Here is an 18,440-nt window from a genome sequence, read left to right as displayed (position 1 = left end):
TTGGACAGGAAAGTTTAATTTCTAGTCATATTGAAATCAATAATTCAGCTTTTTACAAGAGCTAATGGCAATTTATAGTACAGTTATAGTATAGTTTATTTAGAGTACTGTGGTGGGAGAGGATTACAATATCATTGACGATTCATGTTCAAAATATATTGTTAGTGAGAAAATCAACAAACAAATTTTGACTTGATTTAACACGCGTAAAGGCTTGCTTTGACGCAAATTCGATTTTTCCACCACTGCAAGAGCTTCGAAAGCTAAAAGTGACGTAAAAAATCGAATTTCTAGAGCCCGAAAACCCGGACATTCGAAAAAGTCGCAAAGTGGAAAATTCCGTAGAAAAAATGCGGGTGACGTCTAGTATAGGCTATTCAACTGTCAAGACTCTGTTTTTAAAAGGAACACCGATTAAATCTGTATGAAATTAGATATAACACGATCTAATTATCTTAATTGTTTTTATAAAGAATAGAAAAGGAGGAGCAAGTCCAGGGCTCAAAGGAAGACCAAGTACTGTTCTAGTTTTGTTCTCAAATGGGCTGTGGGAAATTCTACAACCTTTGGAACTGCAAGGTCAATAGTTTTGTTATCGAACGGCTGTGGGGAATTTCGTAACCTTTCATTCTCATTCATCTAGTTCAAAAGTTTTGTTATCGAACGGTTGGACTGGATGAAGGTCAAAAGTTTTTTTATCGAACGGCTGTGGGGAATTTTGCAACCTTTCATTCTCATTCATCTAGTTGGATCGGATGAAGGTCAATAGTTTTGTTATCGAACGGCTGTGGGGAATTTCGTAACCTTTCATTCTCATTCATCTAGTTGGACTGGATGAAGGTCAAAAGTTTTGTTATCGAACGGCTGAAGGGAATTTTGTAACCTTTCATTCTCATTCATCTAGTTGGACTGGATGAAGGTCAAAAGTTTTTTTATCGAACGGCTGTGGGGAATTTTGCAACCTTTCATTCTCATTCATCTAGTTGGATCGGATGAAGGTCAAAAGTTTTGTTATCGAACGGCTGTGGGGAATTTTGCAACCTTTCATTCTCATTCATCTAGTTGGATCGGATGAAGGTCAAAAGTTTTTGTTATCGAACGGCTGTGGGGAATTTTGCAACCTTTCATTCTCATTCATCTAGTTGGATCGGATGAAGGTCAAAAGTTTTGTTATCGAACGGCTGTAGGGAATTTTGCAACCTCTTTCATTCTCATTTATTTAGTTGGATCGGATGAAGGTCAATAGTTTTGTTATCGAACGGCTGTGGGGAATTTTGCAACCTTTCATTCTCATTTATTTAGTTGGATCGGATGAAGGTCAAAAGTTTTGTTATCGAACGGCTGTAGGGAATTTTGCAACCTCTTTCATTCTCATTTATTTAGTTGGATCGGATGAAGGTCAATAGTTTTGTTATCGAACGGCTGTGGGGAATTTTGCAACCTTTCATTCTCATTTATTTAGTTGGATCGGATGAAGGTCAAAAGTTTTGTTATCGAACGGCTGTAGGGAATTTTGCAACCTCTTTCATTTTCATTTATTTAGTTGGATCGGATGAAGGTCAAAAGTTTTGTTATCGAACGGCTGTAGGGAATTTTGCAACCTCTTTCATTCTCATTTATTTAGTTGGATCGGATGAAGGTCAAAAGTTTTGTTATCGAACGGGCTGTAGGGAATTTTGCAACCTTTCATTCTCATTCATCTAGTTGGATCGGACGAAGGTCAATATAGTTGTGTTATCGAACGGCTGTGGGAAACTTAACAACCTTGCATTCTCATTCATCTAGTTGGGTTGGATGAAGGTCAATAGTTTTATTATCGAACGGCCTGTGGAAATTTTGTAACCTTTCATTTTCATTTATCTGGTTGGATTGGATAAAGGTCAATAGTTTTGTTATCGAACGGGCTATGGGAAACTTAACAACTTTTCATTCTCATTCATCTAGTTGGATTGGATGAAGGTCAAAATTAAAACAAAAACTGATGTAGTCAAACTTTCCTAATTCTGGCTCGTTGAAGATAGTAAGCAAGAGGAAAACCATCATCCTAGAAGTGGCAAATACTAACAGTTGCTTTGGTCCTGACCTCCATAGCAATTTCAGGCGAGGAGCTTTAAAGCATGCCGATTCCTCCCTGCAAATTGATGCAAGCTCCGTACGTATGATTATTTTTATCTAATATTAATTGTGCGCATGACGCATGACAAAAAAGAACGAAAGAAAAGAGAGAAAGAGAAGAGAGAGAGAGTGTGTGAGAGAGCGCGAAGAAGAGATTATTCATTATATAATTTTTATAACATACTTGTGGACAGTGCACCTGCTGGACTTAAAGTTTTCTGACCTCATGGGACCATTCAATACAAAGAATTAGAACCATTTAAGTCCAGCAAAGGAGACATGACAAATTTTCCTTAAAATAGCTTAAAAACGCTTCAAGTAAGAAAGAGAGCAACAATCCTTCTTGGAAACGATCCTCCATTGTCCTGCCGTCAATCAATTCATTCAACCTTCGTACATTACAGAAGGAATTTCGGAACCACCTTCAAATTTTCCGAATGGTCCGCCAACAGTGTATGTTAAAAGCGTTAAGGAAGCTGTCAACATTATAAGAAACTCTGATCAAGGTCAAGCAAGCGAAAGAAACTTAATCAAACCATTAAACATAGAGACTGCATTTAAACGAGGTGGTCTAAGACTTTACTTCAAACAATCCTTTGTAGAAAGTAGGTTACTTTTATTTTTAAGAAAACAGAAGAGAACTTTGATATTATGGAAAGAGAGTATGATATAATACAACAAAAAGCAATATTTACTTTTTTGGTCTGTAAGGAACATCGCTTGACAGCTTAGGACGACAGCACCAAATAAATGTAAATTGATAAAGAACAAGAAAATCACTTCCATTCAGGTTAGTCTGCCAAGCTTCAATGAAATCTAGCGGACAGACCGAGATATGTGGACCTTGAAATTTGTCAAAGATCGTGCATAATCAATACTTATTCTAGATATTCTTTGTACCACAAAAAAAGAGGATATTTTTTCTGGTGAACATTCAATACATATTAACGGTATATTACATGTTGACTCCCCCTTGACCCTAAAGAAGGTTATTTAAGACAGTGAAATATTCAAAGATGTAATGATGACAGGTTATGACCGAAGACTTCATATCCAAGTTTACTTTCTCGAATCCGAATACAATCGATACACCCAGTCCACTTTGACATTTTGACCAATAACACCAACAACACCAATAGATCAGTTCCAAACGAGCCAAAGCATCTACAACGACGGAACTCTTTCAGCAGAGATCTGTCTCCATCTTCCTTTTTTTAGATAAATAGATAAATAATGCCGCTGTTAACTTTCCCCCCGTTAGTAATTTTAGCAGATTCATAGACATTTTAATGAAATTGAGCATTAGACATACAGTTGGCTCAAGTTTTCGTGTGCAAAAGGGGTCAAGCTGCGGAACAGTTATATTCATAAATATCTCATTTTGTCTAAGTTTTGATAGTATTTCTAGAGAAAAATTGTTCCTCAAAAAGTTTTTATATATGCAAATATATATTTAATTTTTTAATATTTTTCAATAATACCAAATTTTGCTATCAAAATATTTTCTTTCTATTATTGTCCTTTAAAAATGACCACAATGACATTGATAAATCTCTCATGCCAAATATGTGTAGTAACCAATAATAAACATCATGCCAGGTATGAAGGTGACCAACAAACATCAAATATACCAAACCAAATTGAACCAAACTGTCTCCATTTATTCTTTCGTTTACCAATCAATTTTCATCCATTCTAACGTTATTTTGTCTCTGTGGAAATCAAACCGCATGCCATTCTGAAGCGAGGAAGATAAGCACTGGATTCATAAACTTGACACATGAATTCTTGAATCTTTGAGTGGTATTGTGAATGTGAAGGCAGATCAGGAAAATCTACTTGGTTTCATTTTTCAACAGCAATTGCTTTGATAATTCATTTCTCAACAGCAACCGCTTTGTGACCAGTACGTTGTCAGCGTAAGCAAACAATGAGTTGAAGTATTCTCAATTGAAAATCAAATATCAGCATGTCGTTAGTCACTGTTTGAGATTTAGCATCAATGATGAAACAATTATTTTAAACATTATCTTGAAACGTTGGAAACGAGGACAATAACTTCTGGCAATAACCAGGTTTCCCAAATAATGCTGTTATCTTGCTATTTTGATCGAAAATATTATGGGGATGACAAAATTGACCATACCATTCATTACTCCGCAGCAAGCATTACATTGCAACTCCAATCCATAGTCAGCAAATCAAATACATAATCACGAAATACATAATCACGAAAGATTAAAAAGTCCGTCATGTGATTTTTTTGTTTTATAATTCTTTAGTTGACAATTTCACATTACTTACACCGAATAATAGATTGAGCCGTAATTTCTATGTTACAAAGTTTTTCATTTTTCTCTTGCAAAAATAATACTATATTTAAAATATTTGTTCACATTTTTTTTCATTTACATATTTATATTTTATTTTCAATCTTTTCTTTTTTCTTTATTTTCTCATGTTTTCTTTTCTTTCTTTGTTGTTTTTTATTTTTTGTTATTTTTTGCTCTTTCCTTTTTTGTTCTTTACTTTTTTTATTTTTTTATTTTGTTTTCCTTTGGTATTTTTTATTTTTTTTTGTTACAAAATCTTTTCCTACAAAAATGTTCTGTTCCACCAACACTTGACCACATAACAAAGACTTATTAAGGACATTTTGTTGCAGTGCTAGGTTACAAAAGATTTGAAATTCCATTATTGCATGGACACAAAAACATCAGGGTAACGAGAAAAATATACTGGAAAGAATCCATAGGGAAACCTTCCTTGCATTCAGAGATTCGTAGATTGTCTACTCCTTTTCTTTAAACAATTCGAGCTTACGAAGAAAGTATATCTAACACTCAATTATATTAAAATGTTCCTCGGACTGCTAAACTTGAAAAAGACAATGACCCCTTTTTACAATTTTGAATAATTTTGAAAATAAATTCTGCCCTGCAGTCATAACGAACCAAAATCTCCAAGCTAAAATGACCAACCAGTTAACAATGAAATTTCGACCCTTCCTCAAGCAAAATGTACCGACTGACAAGGTACCACTGATCCTATATATGCCCTGATAATAGCCTCGTAACACAACATCACAATGAACGCCATTGGAAATTAACCAACTAAGGAAAATAGTCATCCTGAATCTTGTTTCGGTGCCTCAATTTTAGGAGAAACATTGTCTTTTGAAACAAATCTTTAGACCGTTAATGCGAAAACAAAAGAATGAATATCCAACCAAACTAAAACAATTACTGAACTTCCAGCAAATTTATGGACATTTACAATAATCGAAAATGCCTTGAAACCCTCAATTTGTCTAGCTTGGTTTCATACTCCCCAAAAAGAGACTGCATCCGATCAAAAAATAGGTAATAAAACTTTACCTGTGACTCCTGAGAAATCAAAATCAACCACAAGTACTACCCCTGCCCCAAAAAATTATTCATGGCTACCGTTTAGTCGTTGTAGAGCATTGGAGAAACAAGATTAACTTCATGAATTTTTGCAAAAGGAAAGGACATTCCAGTTATCTTGTTTCTCGAATGCTCTGTCTGCTTGTATGAACATTCATTCTTCACTTTCAAGCAAGCACAGTACCCAAACGAAGGAAGAGGCGGTGCTAAATTTTTTGACGTAAGCGCTCGATCCATTTATGCTTCACGACAAATATGTGCTGGACATGAACATTTGAAAAAGTTCTGCACCTATATGAATAAGCCATCCCCAGTGCTGAAAGGGAATTTCAGCAAAATGACCAAGAAATTGAAACAAGCTGCCAAAACCGTCGCCACTGCCGCCAAGCTGCACGGGGAAGCCGAAACAGCTTCCGTTGACGGGACATGGTAGAGGAAAGGGTTTATCTCAATGAATGGTGTTGTCACTGCAATATCAGTAGACAGTGGAAAAGTTCTGGACACAGCAATCATGTCAAAGAATTGCAAAGGGTGTGTCCAAATGAAGTTCATCAAAGCAACTGATCTACAACGATACAAAGCATGGAAAGCGTCTCACGAATGTGGATTAAATTTCAAAGACTCTTCTTCAGCAATGAAAAAAGAGGGAGCCATAAACATTTACAAGAACTGAACAAAAAAACCTGGATTGTATTACACTGCATTTTATGGTGACGGTGATTCGTAATCCTTCACAGCGGTTCTTATGGCCCCCACAAACCCGTAAAGAAGCATGAATGGCCACTAACCAAATAGAGTAGGTACCCGTCTTCGAAAGTTAAAGAAGTCGAACAAAAGTCTTGGAGGTCCTGGGAGGTTAACCGATGCTAAAATTCATGTCCTTTTTTCGGAATCGCACGTCAAAATGTCAATGATCTTGACGAAATGGTCAAATCGACCAAAGCCTCAATGTTTCGGGTTATCATGACAACTATCCTAACCACAAAGAATCCTGGTGTCAGTACAACCTTGACGGATTGAATGGGACTTATTTATATGGAAATGAAGGTTTCAAATTAGATGTGCGACAAGCGATTTTGCCAACGTACAACGATCTTTGTCAACGGGAAAACCTCGTAAAATGTTTACACGGTCGCACTCAAAACGCAAACAAAAGTTTCAACGGAATGATTTGGAACTGCGTTCCGAAGGCCATTCATGTGGGTCTGAATATCCTTAGTTTGGCTGTCTATGATGCAATTTTCAATTTCAATGATGGTGGTTTAGCTGCCTACGACATTGTAACGCAAAAGAACATCTAACCTGGGAAGCATACAGTGAAAGGTATTAACTTGCAAGATTTTGTTTGTTACAGAGTTTTTTCCGGCCGAAGGAGCTTAGTGGTCTGACATATGAGATTCAAATTCCAAAATTTCAATTCAGCCAAAACATAGGTCTATATATGGTTAATCAACTCAGAAAGTTTTAGTGGTAGATATTTTTTACTTTTTCAGAAATTCATTGACCAGCATTTGATATATTTTTGCCTTTTCCAGTCCACCGCACCGGCCACCATTATGGATTTTTTCAATTTTTTTATTTTTTTCATTAATTTTGATCTAGTTTAACCATAATAAGATATTATCAAGTAATAAAATCATTTCTTTTACATTTTTAGCCCAGTCAGGGGGAATCCACCTTAAACAAAAAAACTCTCAAAGTATGGACTCCATTCAGTTACATAGTGACTTTATAGAAAATCAACACGATGGTACCCAACAGATCAAAGAAGCCAGGATAAATTTGCTTTCTATTTGTTGATGAAAAGATCGACCACTTTCTTTTTCCTCGCTTTCTCTTAATTAAAATCCAGTGAGGATTGAGCAGTCACCCTTAAAACTAAAAAAATGAGGAGTAACCCTTTTAGTTGTACTGTAACATGTTAATGAAATCACGTTCAGTGGCCAGGATTATTTGTCAGTGTTTGATCACTTTCCTTAGAGAGATGAATGAGAATGAAAGGTTTACAACCATTTTGGGATCTATTCATGAATGGTATTCATCAAGCTGTTATCGTTGTAACGGACACACTGTTATGTTTAGTAAGGTATCAGATGGTTATTGTTAGGTTGTACCAGTGAAACAAGATCACATTTCTGAGAGAAAGTGGGAATCCATTGTACAGCAAGGCGAAACATGTTCTGACTTTCTTCAGACGTTTGGCGAACGAGCAAACGAAGTAGGAGCTGAGCCGCAGTAGAAAGTTCAGATTGATAGCCAGAAACTTCATGATTTTCTTGCAGCAGATCTTCATCGCGACAATGAAGAAACCCAAGGCAGCATGGAAACCTTAAATGACATGAGATAATGATAGGCAGAATTTCACGGTCACTAGCTTAGAAAAACTTACCAAGAGTTGAACTGTCTAAGAGACTCTACATGACTGCAAAAAGAAAGAATAGTCTAATTTGGCTTGCTGAAAAGAACTAACCTACCTTGACTGGCTAAAAGAAACTAATCTACTAACTTGCCTAAAAAATTTAACAGCTCCGATTGGATAAGAGAGGCTAATTTACCTTGGTTGCCTAAACCAGACTTACTTACCTTGATTGCCTAAGCAAGACCTACTTACCTTGATTACCTAAGCGAGACTAACTTATCTTCATTTGCTAAGCGAGACTAAATTACCAAGGCTGAATAAGAGACTAACCACGATGGCTGAATAGGAGACACTAACCCATCTTGATTATATAAGACAGACCTAGCCTTTCATCGAATAAGCGATACTAATAACCAACATCGACTGGCTAACACAGACTAACTTACCCTGATTTGCTATAAGATAGACAAACTTACCATGACTACCTATAAAGAGACTAACTCACCGTGACTAGATAAATGAGACCTAACCTACTACTATGAGACTAACCTGCATGATGACTGATTAGGATACTCCTTCCGTGACCCTGCCTCGCTCCAGGATAAAGCTAGACATTTATGCATCTTTTTCTCATCTGTTCAATTCTAACTTTGTTTGTCTGGTGTGTCTCAATGCTTTGTGATCACATCAATAGCTTGGATGCTGGTTCTTCCCGTCGTGTTACGTGCGCAACTTCGTCGAGGCCCAAGTCTTGGAACCGTATAGTGGTTTAACTCTCTCCTTGATAAGTGTGAAGTATGCAGCAAAGTTGAGTTCCATCGAAGAATCAGGTCCACCAGTTTCAGCGATTGAATATCTCATTTTGTAGTCAAGTTAAAAAATTAATAGAGAGGGCTCCAATTGATCGCCTTGCAAGACTCCAGTCATCATTTTACTTACTTTCTTACTAATATTGAAAAAAATCTTTTTCCTAATGATCGAATCAAACTTTCAAAATTCGATGGATGTGAAGGCAGCTTCCTGGTTGTGATTCCTCAGCTCTTGCATCAAACTTTGTAGGGCAAACAGCTTGGATGAAATGGCCGGTCGTATTCGGTTTAGATTAATCATCATCATTTGGCTGCATAGCAAGTGGCTCCATCTTCTCCAGCTAGCTTTCTTTTGGGTCGATGAACCAGTTGAGAGGTGTTGTTTAGAATTAGACGATTCTGGAGCAGTGAGAGAAATCCTGCGTTAGCGATAATGACCGACTTTAAATTTAGACAAGTCACCTTTTCCCAGTACAGGAGCCAGTCCCAATTGAGCTGGTCATTTCCGTCGTAACATTGAAACAAGGTAAAAGGATATCGATTTCCCGGAATTCGACGTAGGAGAACAGTCTGGTTCTAGGACATAGAAGTAAGTTTATTGGTGTCAAATATGTCACTCATCTCGTCAAAAATCTTCTCGATTTCAACATTCTCGCTCGTTTCAGTAAGCTGCTTGCATCCTCTAACGAATACGATCGAATTGGTGCTTCTTGTAGTTCTACCTGCGGTGTTGAAGAGGTCTGCAATTCAGACTATCGTTTCAGTTGTTGTTGTTTAAGCGCCTTCAGAAAAAGATCCTTCTCGGATGTTGAGTTTGTCCTTCCCCTTGATGACAATTTGTGATTTTCATTTTTTTGTCCGAAGGTTTTTTTACCAAATTCCACGTGTTGTTATTTTCAGTAGACGTTTAATTTACAAAATATATCCCCGGGTATCCTCGATTGTCGTTTCTTCGAAATCTTGTCGGTGTATTTATATCATGATGTTTGTTGAGGACTGGACCGAGCGGTTATCGATATTTTCCGAAACTTCGCATCTTCTTCAATATTTTTGGTAGAAGGTCAACACTTCTGTGGTCGATAATTTTTATTTTTTTTATTTGTCCTTTATCGATTGGTCGGGAAGTTCATTTGCATTTTGTTGGCAAGACTCGCGTCATCTCGGATAGCCTGCTAAATACTTGACTTAAATGTAAGGATGAACTAACTTAAAGGCTATGAAACTTTGAATTGACTAAGATAGACTTACCTATTTTAACAGACTAATAATAACAACCTCGACTGAATAACAAACAGTCGGAACCACTACATAGGAATGGCAACTATTGCCTTAACGGGAATTATCTCCCGAACGGGAAGGTGAAAAACTTCCCCAAATGGATAGAGTTTCCGAATCAGGAAGTTAACCAGTTTCCCGATCGGGAATGTGACCTCTGCGCACTTCGTGGAAGGTAAATAACTGATGCCTATTGTAAAAGAGGGTAAATAAATACCTTTCATCGGGTAGTTAAGAAATCCACCGGGTAATCGCTTCTCAATTCTACTTTCCCCATTCCCAATTAAAAACTTCCCTATTTGGAAACTTCTTCTCGATCGGGAAACAAAAATCTGCTTTGTTTACAAAAATTCAACTTCCCGTTCGGGAACATTGAAAAGTTTTTGACCAAAACGGTAAACAGAAAAGTGATGAAATTTTCAATCTGGAAATCTTGGGTTATTTTATTTTCACCTTCCCGTTCGGGAAATATTTCCCGTTAAGGCAATAGTTGCCATTTCTATGTAGTGGTTCCGACTGACAAAGGTTAGCCTATCCTGAATGGCTAAGAACGAATACATGTTTTTTTTATAAGCATTGCACTTATAAGCATATCTAGGCTCAGATATGGGGAAAATAAAGCACATGGCAAGCATTGCTTGAGCCTACAAAAAATGTTCTTTTCCTGATTTTGTTGATTTTTGTTTTTAGATTTAAGCATCCTCTCAAGCATTTTTCAGCCTTATTAAGCTTTCGACCTAAGCATCTCTGAGCCTGTTTTCGGATTTTTGTATGCTTATAAAAAAAACATGTAACCTTAATTGATTGAATAAGAGAGACTTAACATACAATGACTGGCTAATCGAGACTAACTTACTTTTGCAAAAAAATAGGCTGACCCTTGACTGTATTAGAAAGAATACAAGGGTCGTTTTATTTTAAATCCATATATATGGTGGACGAACCTTTCCAGGGGGGGGGGGTTGCTCCGAGAAAAAATTCCAGGGGGTAAAAGCTGGTCTGAGATTTCCAGGGGTAAAACACTAATTAGAGCTCGTTCAATGCCACCTCAAGGTATGAAAAAGGATTTTCCCAAGGGTTTTTTTCCAATTTTGCCATTTTCCATGGGGAAATATCCACACATTTTGACTGACTGACTGACTGACTGACTGACTGACTGACTGACTGACTGACTGACTGACTGACTGACTGACTGACTGACTGACTGACTGACTGACTGACTGACTGACTGACTGACTGACTGACTGACTGACTGACTGACTGACTGACTGACTGACTTCAGGAAGTTTAACTTAGCTAGAAACCACACATTTCCACTTCTTTCATTATCTCATCTCACTCAAGGTTTCTGCACTATCTTGGATTCATTCACTGCTGCAAAGAAGAACTACCGCAAGAGCACCACAAAGCTTTTGACTATCAAAATCAATTTTCCAACTGCGACTCCTACTTGGTTTCTTCGTTAGCCATACGTCTGAGGAAAACCAGAACATGTTTCGCCTTGCTGTGCAATGGATTCCCACTTTCTCTCAGAAATGTGATTTTGTTTCACCGGTACAACCTAACAATAACCACCCGATACCTTACTAAACATAACAGTGTGTCTGTTCTGACGATACTTCAACCGATATTTTACCAACAATCGGGGGAAAGAAATTTCATGCTAAAACAAATCAATAAATATTTCGCCCGTTTGACAGTTCATAAAACACCTTACGTCTATTTAGACCTCTTTACTCAGACAGGTGAGTTTTTTATTCATCATAGAGTGTGAGACGTGTAAAAAAGGGAGGCGTAGATTAGAGAAAGAAAGATATTTTGATACTTTGTAATCCTTCCTGGATATCCGAAACTGGCATGCGATACATATTCTGTAAATAATGCCGTAAGCTAGTACTAATTTAAAAGAACAGTTTTTTCAATACCTGGAAATCGGGAAGTTAAATGGGGCAGGCTACGTATAATATCACCTCATATTGAGGAGGCGCAGCTCAACTCAAACTGCAAAATAATGAAAACATTTTTGTTAAGCGCTAAAATTAATCACAATTCCTAGTAAAATAACCAGGTTGGTCTAAAAATCAAATGAAAATCCTAATCATTTAAATATGTACAATCATCAAGAGCATTTTAATTGTACATTTGACCAGTGCAGTAGGCCGAAGCTCTGAGTAGTGTACATTTTACTTTCTGTTGCGATGAAAGATATCTTTTAATATTTCAATATCAAGGGCCAAAGATATTGATTTCGTGTTTACGAGGACAGTCAATGTGTGGCTGTTTCATTCAAATGGGCTGACAGACGGAGTAGGACGAAAAAATATTCGACAATTAAACATCATGATTGGACAATATCATGGAAACCACACTTTTATATGTATGTAATCAATTCAATCAATAAGTTTCCTCTCCTGTACAGCAAAATCTATTTATGAATTTAATGGTACAGAGCAAGCAAGTTTACCCAAAATGCAGCGCCCAAACTCAACAAAAGAAATTATCAAAGAGAACAAGTGACAGCAGAAAACAAGCATAAAAATGGAACATATTTATTTCCCTAACCGCCTCATTATACATGAGAAGAATAAGGACCCTCGAGTTCTTCAAGTAATTTATCCCAAAATATTTCAAACCTCGGCCAAATCGTGGACTATCATAACCAGAATCTCAAATTTGCCAAGTATCTTGATTCAGATTGTAACTATCTTATTATATGCGATGTTTATTAACTAAACAATCATGCACCTTTCATAACAAACAAAGGTAAAACCAAAGGTAAACAATCATTAAGGATGACATCTGACATAAAAGTTCGATGTACAGAGGTCATGGTGCAAAAAATCAGAAAAACTACAAAACCAACATAGTTTCTACCCCCTAAATTTGATGAAACCCAAACAAGGGGTTACCACTTAAGTGGGATCTTGCTACCTAAGGGGGTCTTGACCCTTTTAGAAATTATCATCAATCGCGAGTATTGCTCCTTTTCCCTGAAAATACAAAAGGAAATTTCCCTTGAGCAGCTTGAGCCACGTTTTAGAGAACCTTGCCCTCTTTCTTTATGCAAAAAATCAGGAAAACTAGAGGTCTTAAAAACCCTTTTTTATGTGGTTTTTGCCCAAAAGAGTTTTTTATCAAAAATCAGGCTCCGTTATATTCAGTTATATTATTCATTCCCATTTTTAATACAGAAAATCGAAAGAGCGAGTTTCTGTCGAAAATTTGGTCGAGCGAGAGCAAGTGAGACGTTTTACGAAGCAAGAGGTATTTCAGACGAAAGGTGGCCATCCCTTTATTATTCAGTTATATTCTTTAGAACTACGAGAAAGAAGTGAACAAGCTCAACCACCGCCATCACCACCAACGCTCCCACGACCACCACCACTAGCACCGGCACAACCGCAACTGCCATCACCTCAAGATATCGGCAACATTTATTTCCTTTTGAAGTCTTAAACGGCTTTATTTTTTAACACGAATGATTTTTACTTTTCTGACTGAATTATTAGTGAGTGGTCTTCATCTTTTTCAAAGTTTGATCTTTCTAGGCCTTATTCTTATAAGATGTTTAACTTATTTTCTTGACTTGAGGTTGTCGTCAGTTCAAAACAATTATTTTCGCCTACACCACTAAAATTTACCAACAATCAACATAAAAGGGCTTGCGGAACGAGCGTTCTGTTTTCGCAAAGCGAAGAAATTTCAAAATGTATAAGAAATCAACGACTTTTGATAATAGAATAGAGAATTTAAAAAACAAACTAATAAGAACTTTACAATTCACCAAGAATTTATTGCCAGTGAGTCATAACAATAATGTCAAAGAAGAGGATGTTGGAAAAATTAAAAGACAGATAAAAAGTCATTTGTATTATACTCGATTTTGTAATACTTTGTAGTAGTTTCAAAAAATCTTCATGGAAAAAGTATAAAGATATCTGCTCAATACAACTTTTTGCATGGACTTAATAACATAAGGGGTTACAGTGGTATTTAAAAGGGTAACACAGAGTATTTCATACAGGGCTTTTAAACTGAAAATAATTTAATGAGTTTTAAAAGATCCTTCTAGAATTTTTCAACAAACGTATCCTGTGAAAAAAGACCCTATTCCAATCATGAAGTAATAAAAACAATAACACATTGATGTGTAGTTTTAGTAATAATGTAGTCTTTCTCGTCATTGTTTTGATTTTGTAGTTTTAAAATATTATTATAGTAAATGTGACATTGTAATATGGACTTTTTGATAGTTTAGGATGTCATAACTAAAAGTGGTAAAGAATAAAATTTATATTTACAAAAATATCACTAATTTATAATTCACTACTAGTTTTCATACATTCATGCAATCAAAAAAGCAAATCATGCAATGACTTCAAACCCCTTGAAACATTCCAATATTATAAGGCAGCGATCACGAACCTCTTCGGATGCATTTCATTTTGCCAGTATACATGTCCAAGAATTTCGAGGAAAATGCTGTGAAAGAGCTTATTTTATTTGGAAATTATTTAATGACTTAAAAAGATTAAAAATAAAATGGAAGTGTATTTTCTGATTGCTGCCTTAACATATATTTTTTATGAAAAGCGATGTGTATTACAATAGAATTCCCTCGAGGAGTTCCTAAGAGATATTATTTGTAATACACTCGAAACAATCCCACAATGCATCGCTTTTTTAGAAAAGTAAAAAACTCTGATAAGGTCCATTAAAAAATAATGTGTCTGTTCTTCGCAGCATACCTCCTCAACAAATGTTACTGACCGTACCACAATCACCCAATATTCGATAGTGTATTATGATATTTTTCGTAAAAGCGTTTTTACTCAAATACGTTGAACCGTGTATTGTATTGACAACATGACAAAAAAATCATTGTTCGGCTGAATGTAAAGTTTAACCATGACATGACATTTTCAATAAAATTATAAAGTCTAAATGTTAAATTATTTCGAAATCCAAATGTTGCTTTAAATCTGACTTGACCAGTTGACTAACTGTTGCAGATATTTGTTTGGTTTGATCTCATCAAGCCATAAAAATAGTTTTCAATGAGATCAATTGATGTAATAGGAATGGTTACTCCAATCAATTGTCACAAAAATGTGCCATGCAGTATGGATGCCACAAGGTAAACAACCATCTGTCAGTCAGACCATTTATCGAAAATTTCAGTTGACAACAAAAAAAACAGCCACACACATATTATTGTCACATTAGCAAGTGGATGGTAGGACAGCTCTCCTCTCCCAGAGGAAGTGGTAAAAAGCCTCAAGAATGATAATCAAGTAAAATTTACAATAAGTGTGAACAGCAGCAATGTTATTTTACAAGCAAATGATGCCTTCCAGCTTAAAAAATCAGCAGGATCCTGCCTTGACAAAAATTGCCATCTTTGTTTCGCAAGTGTGCAAAAGTGAAAGTAAAAAACAAACATCTCGCACTTGATTGGATAGTCAAACTCGATATAATTTTAAAAACACTTTTATTTTATAAAAAAAAGAAAAGTCTACTTTGCTCGGGGTTTTTTCGTGAGCCAAATCGGTAGCATTTCTCGAACATATACAAATTTACGTCCCGCGTACGCAGATCTTGCCAAAGGATGCGGAACGCGCGTTTGAGCGCGCTGCGCGCGCTCAAACGCACGTTCCGCAAAAATGTCCAAGCCCTAACACCAAACCCTCATATTTACAAGGATCATTGTTTTTTGCCGAGGCATCGTATTTTTCGAAAACTGTGTGTTTTTTTTTTTTTTTTTTTTTTTTTTTTTTTTTTTTTCATCATTAATTTCTTGATCTCCAAAAGTATATTGGTTCTTCTTACAAGAAGTTGAAATATTTTATGTATATGTTATGTATATAAATGTTTATAAAACTCTACGATTCAAACTGATACGAAGTGGACAGCTAAATCATTAAATGGAAGCTTAGTGGGCTGGTCGGCTACATAGTATAGAAATAGTAAATCAATGGGCAACCTAATATAGAAGACGCTGAAAAATAGGTTCGTCGGATAAGATGATATAGATAAAAAATCACATAGGTCGAATTGTGTAGGTTGTCAAAGTCCTAGTTATGCAATGAAATAGTAAATATTAAATATTAGGGAGAAAAACTACTTATATGAGAATATTTTAATATATTCATAGGAGATCAAACTGAGAAGAAAATTCGAATGTAGAATAGACTAGACGTAATAGTGCAACATCGAATTAACATCAAAACTAAAATCATTCGGTTAAATTTGTAGATATTGTGATGGCAAAATTGTGGAATGGCTGCGGTAAAATAGAATATAGGTTCGGTCTCAATTAGGAATATAAAATGCTAGAACAATGTTTTAGATAAAATGAAATAAATATTAACATAAAATAAATATATCAAAAGGGGAACGCTAGAATCGCTGGTGGGCTAGAAAACACAAGAAGAATGAGTCAATTCGTTTGATATCAACAGGCAAGTTGTTGAAGCATTTTGCGGCCTCATGTGCAAAGGTGCCAGTTAGACGAGATGTGTCCTCAATGTCATGTGCGACCAAATTACCATTTCGGAGCTCTCTGTCTGGATCCGGTTGTCTATTGAGTTTGAGGTATGACGGCCAGCTGGGGTTGTGGAGAGCGCTATGGGCAATCTTGGCGATTGTTAGATCAACCATCTCAGAAAATGGTAACCACTCGAGATCGATTACGTCGCTGGTTCTGGCATAACGTTTGAGCACGAAGCCAGCGGCGGCGTTCTGGACTTTCTGAAGACGCTCAATCTGGGCTTTTGTAGCATCGGATAGTAAAGCGATGCCATATGTCAGTTTACTGAGAACCAGTGACTCCATAAGCATCTTGCGCTGCTGCCATGATGCGGTGTTCTTGAATCGTTTTAAGCTGCGTAACGTGGCAAAACAAGATCTCATGGTATGGTTGACATGTTCAGTCCAGTCTAGATGCTCATTAAATCTAACACCGAGAATTTTGAAATTTTTGACCTGTTCAATATCCTGTCCAGCGCTTTTGATAACTGTGACGAGTTCCGCGAGGGAATGGCGTTGTGCAAGTTGTCTGGTCGAAAAGATTGTCATTTTTGTCTTTTTTGTGTTAAGACAAAGATTGTTTTGCTCAGACCAAAGGTTGATGTTGTCTATTTCATTTTGGACCGATTCGATGGCGCTCTGCAGTTCTTGGATCTTTGTGTGTCGGAGTAGCGTAGTATCATCGGCATATAGCAGGTATGTGCTCGGACCGTTGGTGTTTATAGTGGTCACATACAAGTTGAACAAGATCGGGCCAAGTATACTCCCCTGTGGAACGCCAAACTGTACGTCTAATTTGCTCGATGATTTATCGTCGATTTGGGCGTATTGTTTGCGTTCTGATAGATAATCTCTAATCAAATAAAGTACTTTTCGAGAGAAGCCAAGGTTACTAAGTTGTTTTATTAAAAGTTCGATAGTCAACGGTGTCAAAAGCCTTTGAGAAATCGGCAAATACAGATAGCGTTACTTCGCTTCTGCTCATTGCAACTTTAATATCGTTTTTCAGCTTGAGTAGGACGGTTATAGTTGAATGCGATTTTCTGAAACCAGATTGACTCTCGAGGTAAATCGATTTTTCTTCGATGTGCTCGGTTAATTGTTGGAGGATAATTCTTTCAAAGACTTTTGACAAGATTGGCAAGATGCTGATTGGTCTGTAGTCTGTCAAGGATTGGGGGTCGGTGACTTTGGGAACTGGGCAAATTCGACTAGTTTTCCATTCTTCTGGGAAGGTCGATGATTGGATACAGTTATTGATGATATCGGTTAGAGGTGATGTGAGATATTGGGATACTGGCTTGATGAATTTTGAAGGGATGTTGTCGGGTCCGGTGGAACAATCTGATCTAAGTTTCTGGATAGCTCTCGAAACTTCATCGTACGTAGCAGGACGGAGATGGAAGCTGTCTGGATGTTCGGGTAAGTTCTTCAATGAACGATTTTGAGAGGTCTCCTGCATTTCTTCCTGTTTGTCCTCATGGCAGTTGAGTTGAAAAAACTTGTTAATTTCGTCTGGATCAACGTCCATGCGTTTTTGTCTGGGATGTAGTAATTTGTTGATGACTTTCCATGTTTCGGCTGAGGATTTGTTAGCTAGGAGGTTCTTAAGAAATTTCTTTTTCGCTCCCCGGATGGTCGATTTGAGGTTGTTCCTCACGTTTCTTAGTTGGTCAAGTTGTTCATTGTTGCGGTTGGTATTTTTCAAATTTAGCCGTAGTTCATTTTTCTGCCGTTGTAAATCTCGGACATCAAGATCTTTCATCCATGGGGACGAAGGACGGGTGAGTTTGATCTTACGTACAGGTGCGTGACGATCGATGCACTCCGTGATAAGTTTATTAAGTGCATTGACTTTGTCTGAAGTGTTATCGAAAGCATACACAATGTTTAATGGTAGTTGTTGAAAATCATTGATATAGTCTGCGAGTACTAAAGTTCGTTCGT

General features: G+C 36.7%; 1 protein-coding gene across 1 annotated transcript; it reads right to left on the bottom strand.

The window, feature by feature from the left end:
• Nucleotides 1-16,364: 16,364 nt before the first annotated feature.
• LOC136810144 (uncharacterized) lies at nt 16,365-17,042 on the bottom strand. Its single transcript, XM_067066718.1, has one exon. It carries the CDS (start codon nt 17,040-17,042, stop codon nt 16,365-16,367), a length of 678 nt encoding a protein of 225 aa, XP_066922819.1.
• Between the last annotated feature and the right edge of the window lie 1,398 nt (nt 17,043-18,440).

This window comes from Clytia hemisphaerica, unplaced genomic scaffold, assembly GCF_902728285.1.
Source record: "Clytia hemisphaerica strain Z4C2 unplaced genomic scaffold, Clytia hemisphaerica genome assembly, whole genome shotgun sequence".
NCBI lineage: Eukaryota > Metazoa > Cnidaria > Hydrozoa > Leptothecata > Clytiidae > Clytia > Clytia hemisphaerica.
This window is presented reverse-complemented; position numbering and strand designations above follow the sequence as displayed.

Excerpts from the sequence above, each read along its gene's own strand:
- LOC136810144 (XM_067066718.1), bottom strand. The coding sequence starts at position 17,042 with ATGACAATCTTTTCGACCAGACAACTTGCACAACGCCATTCCCTCGCG.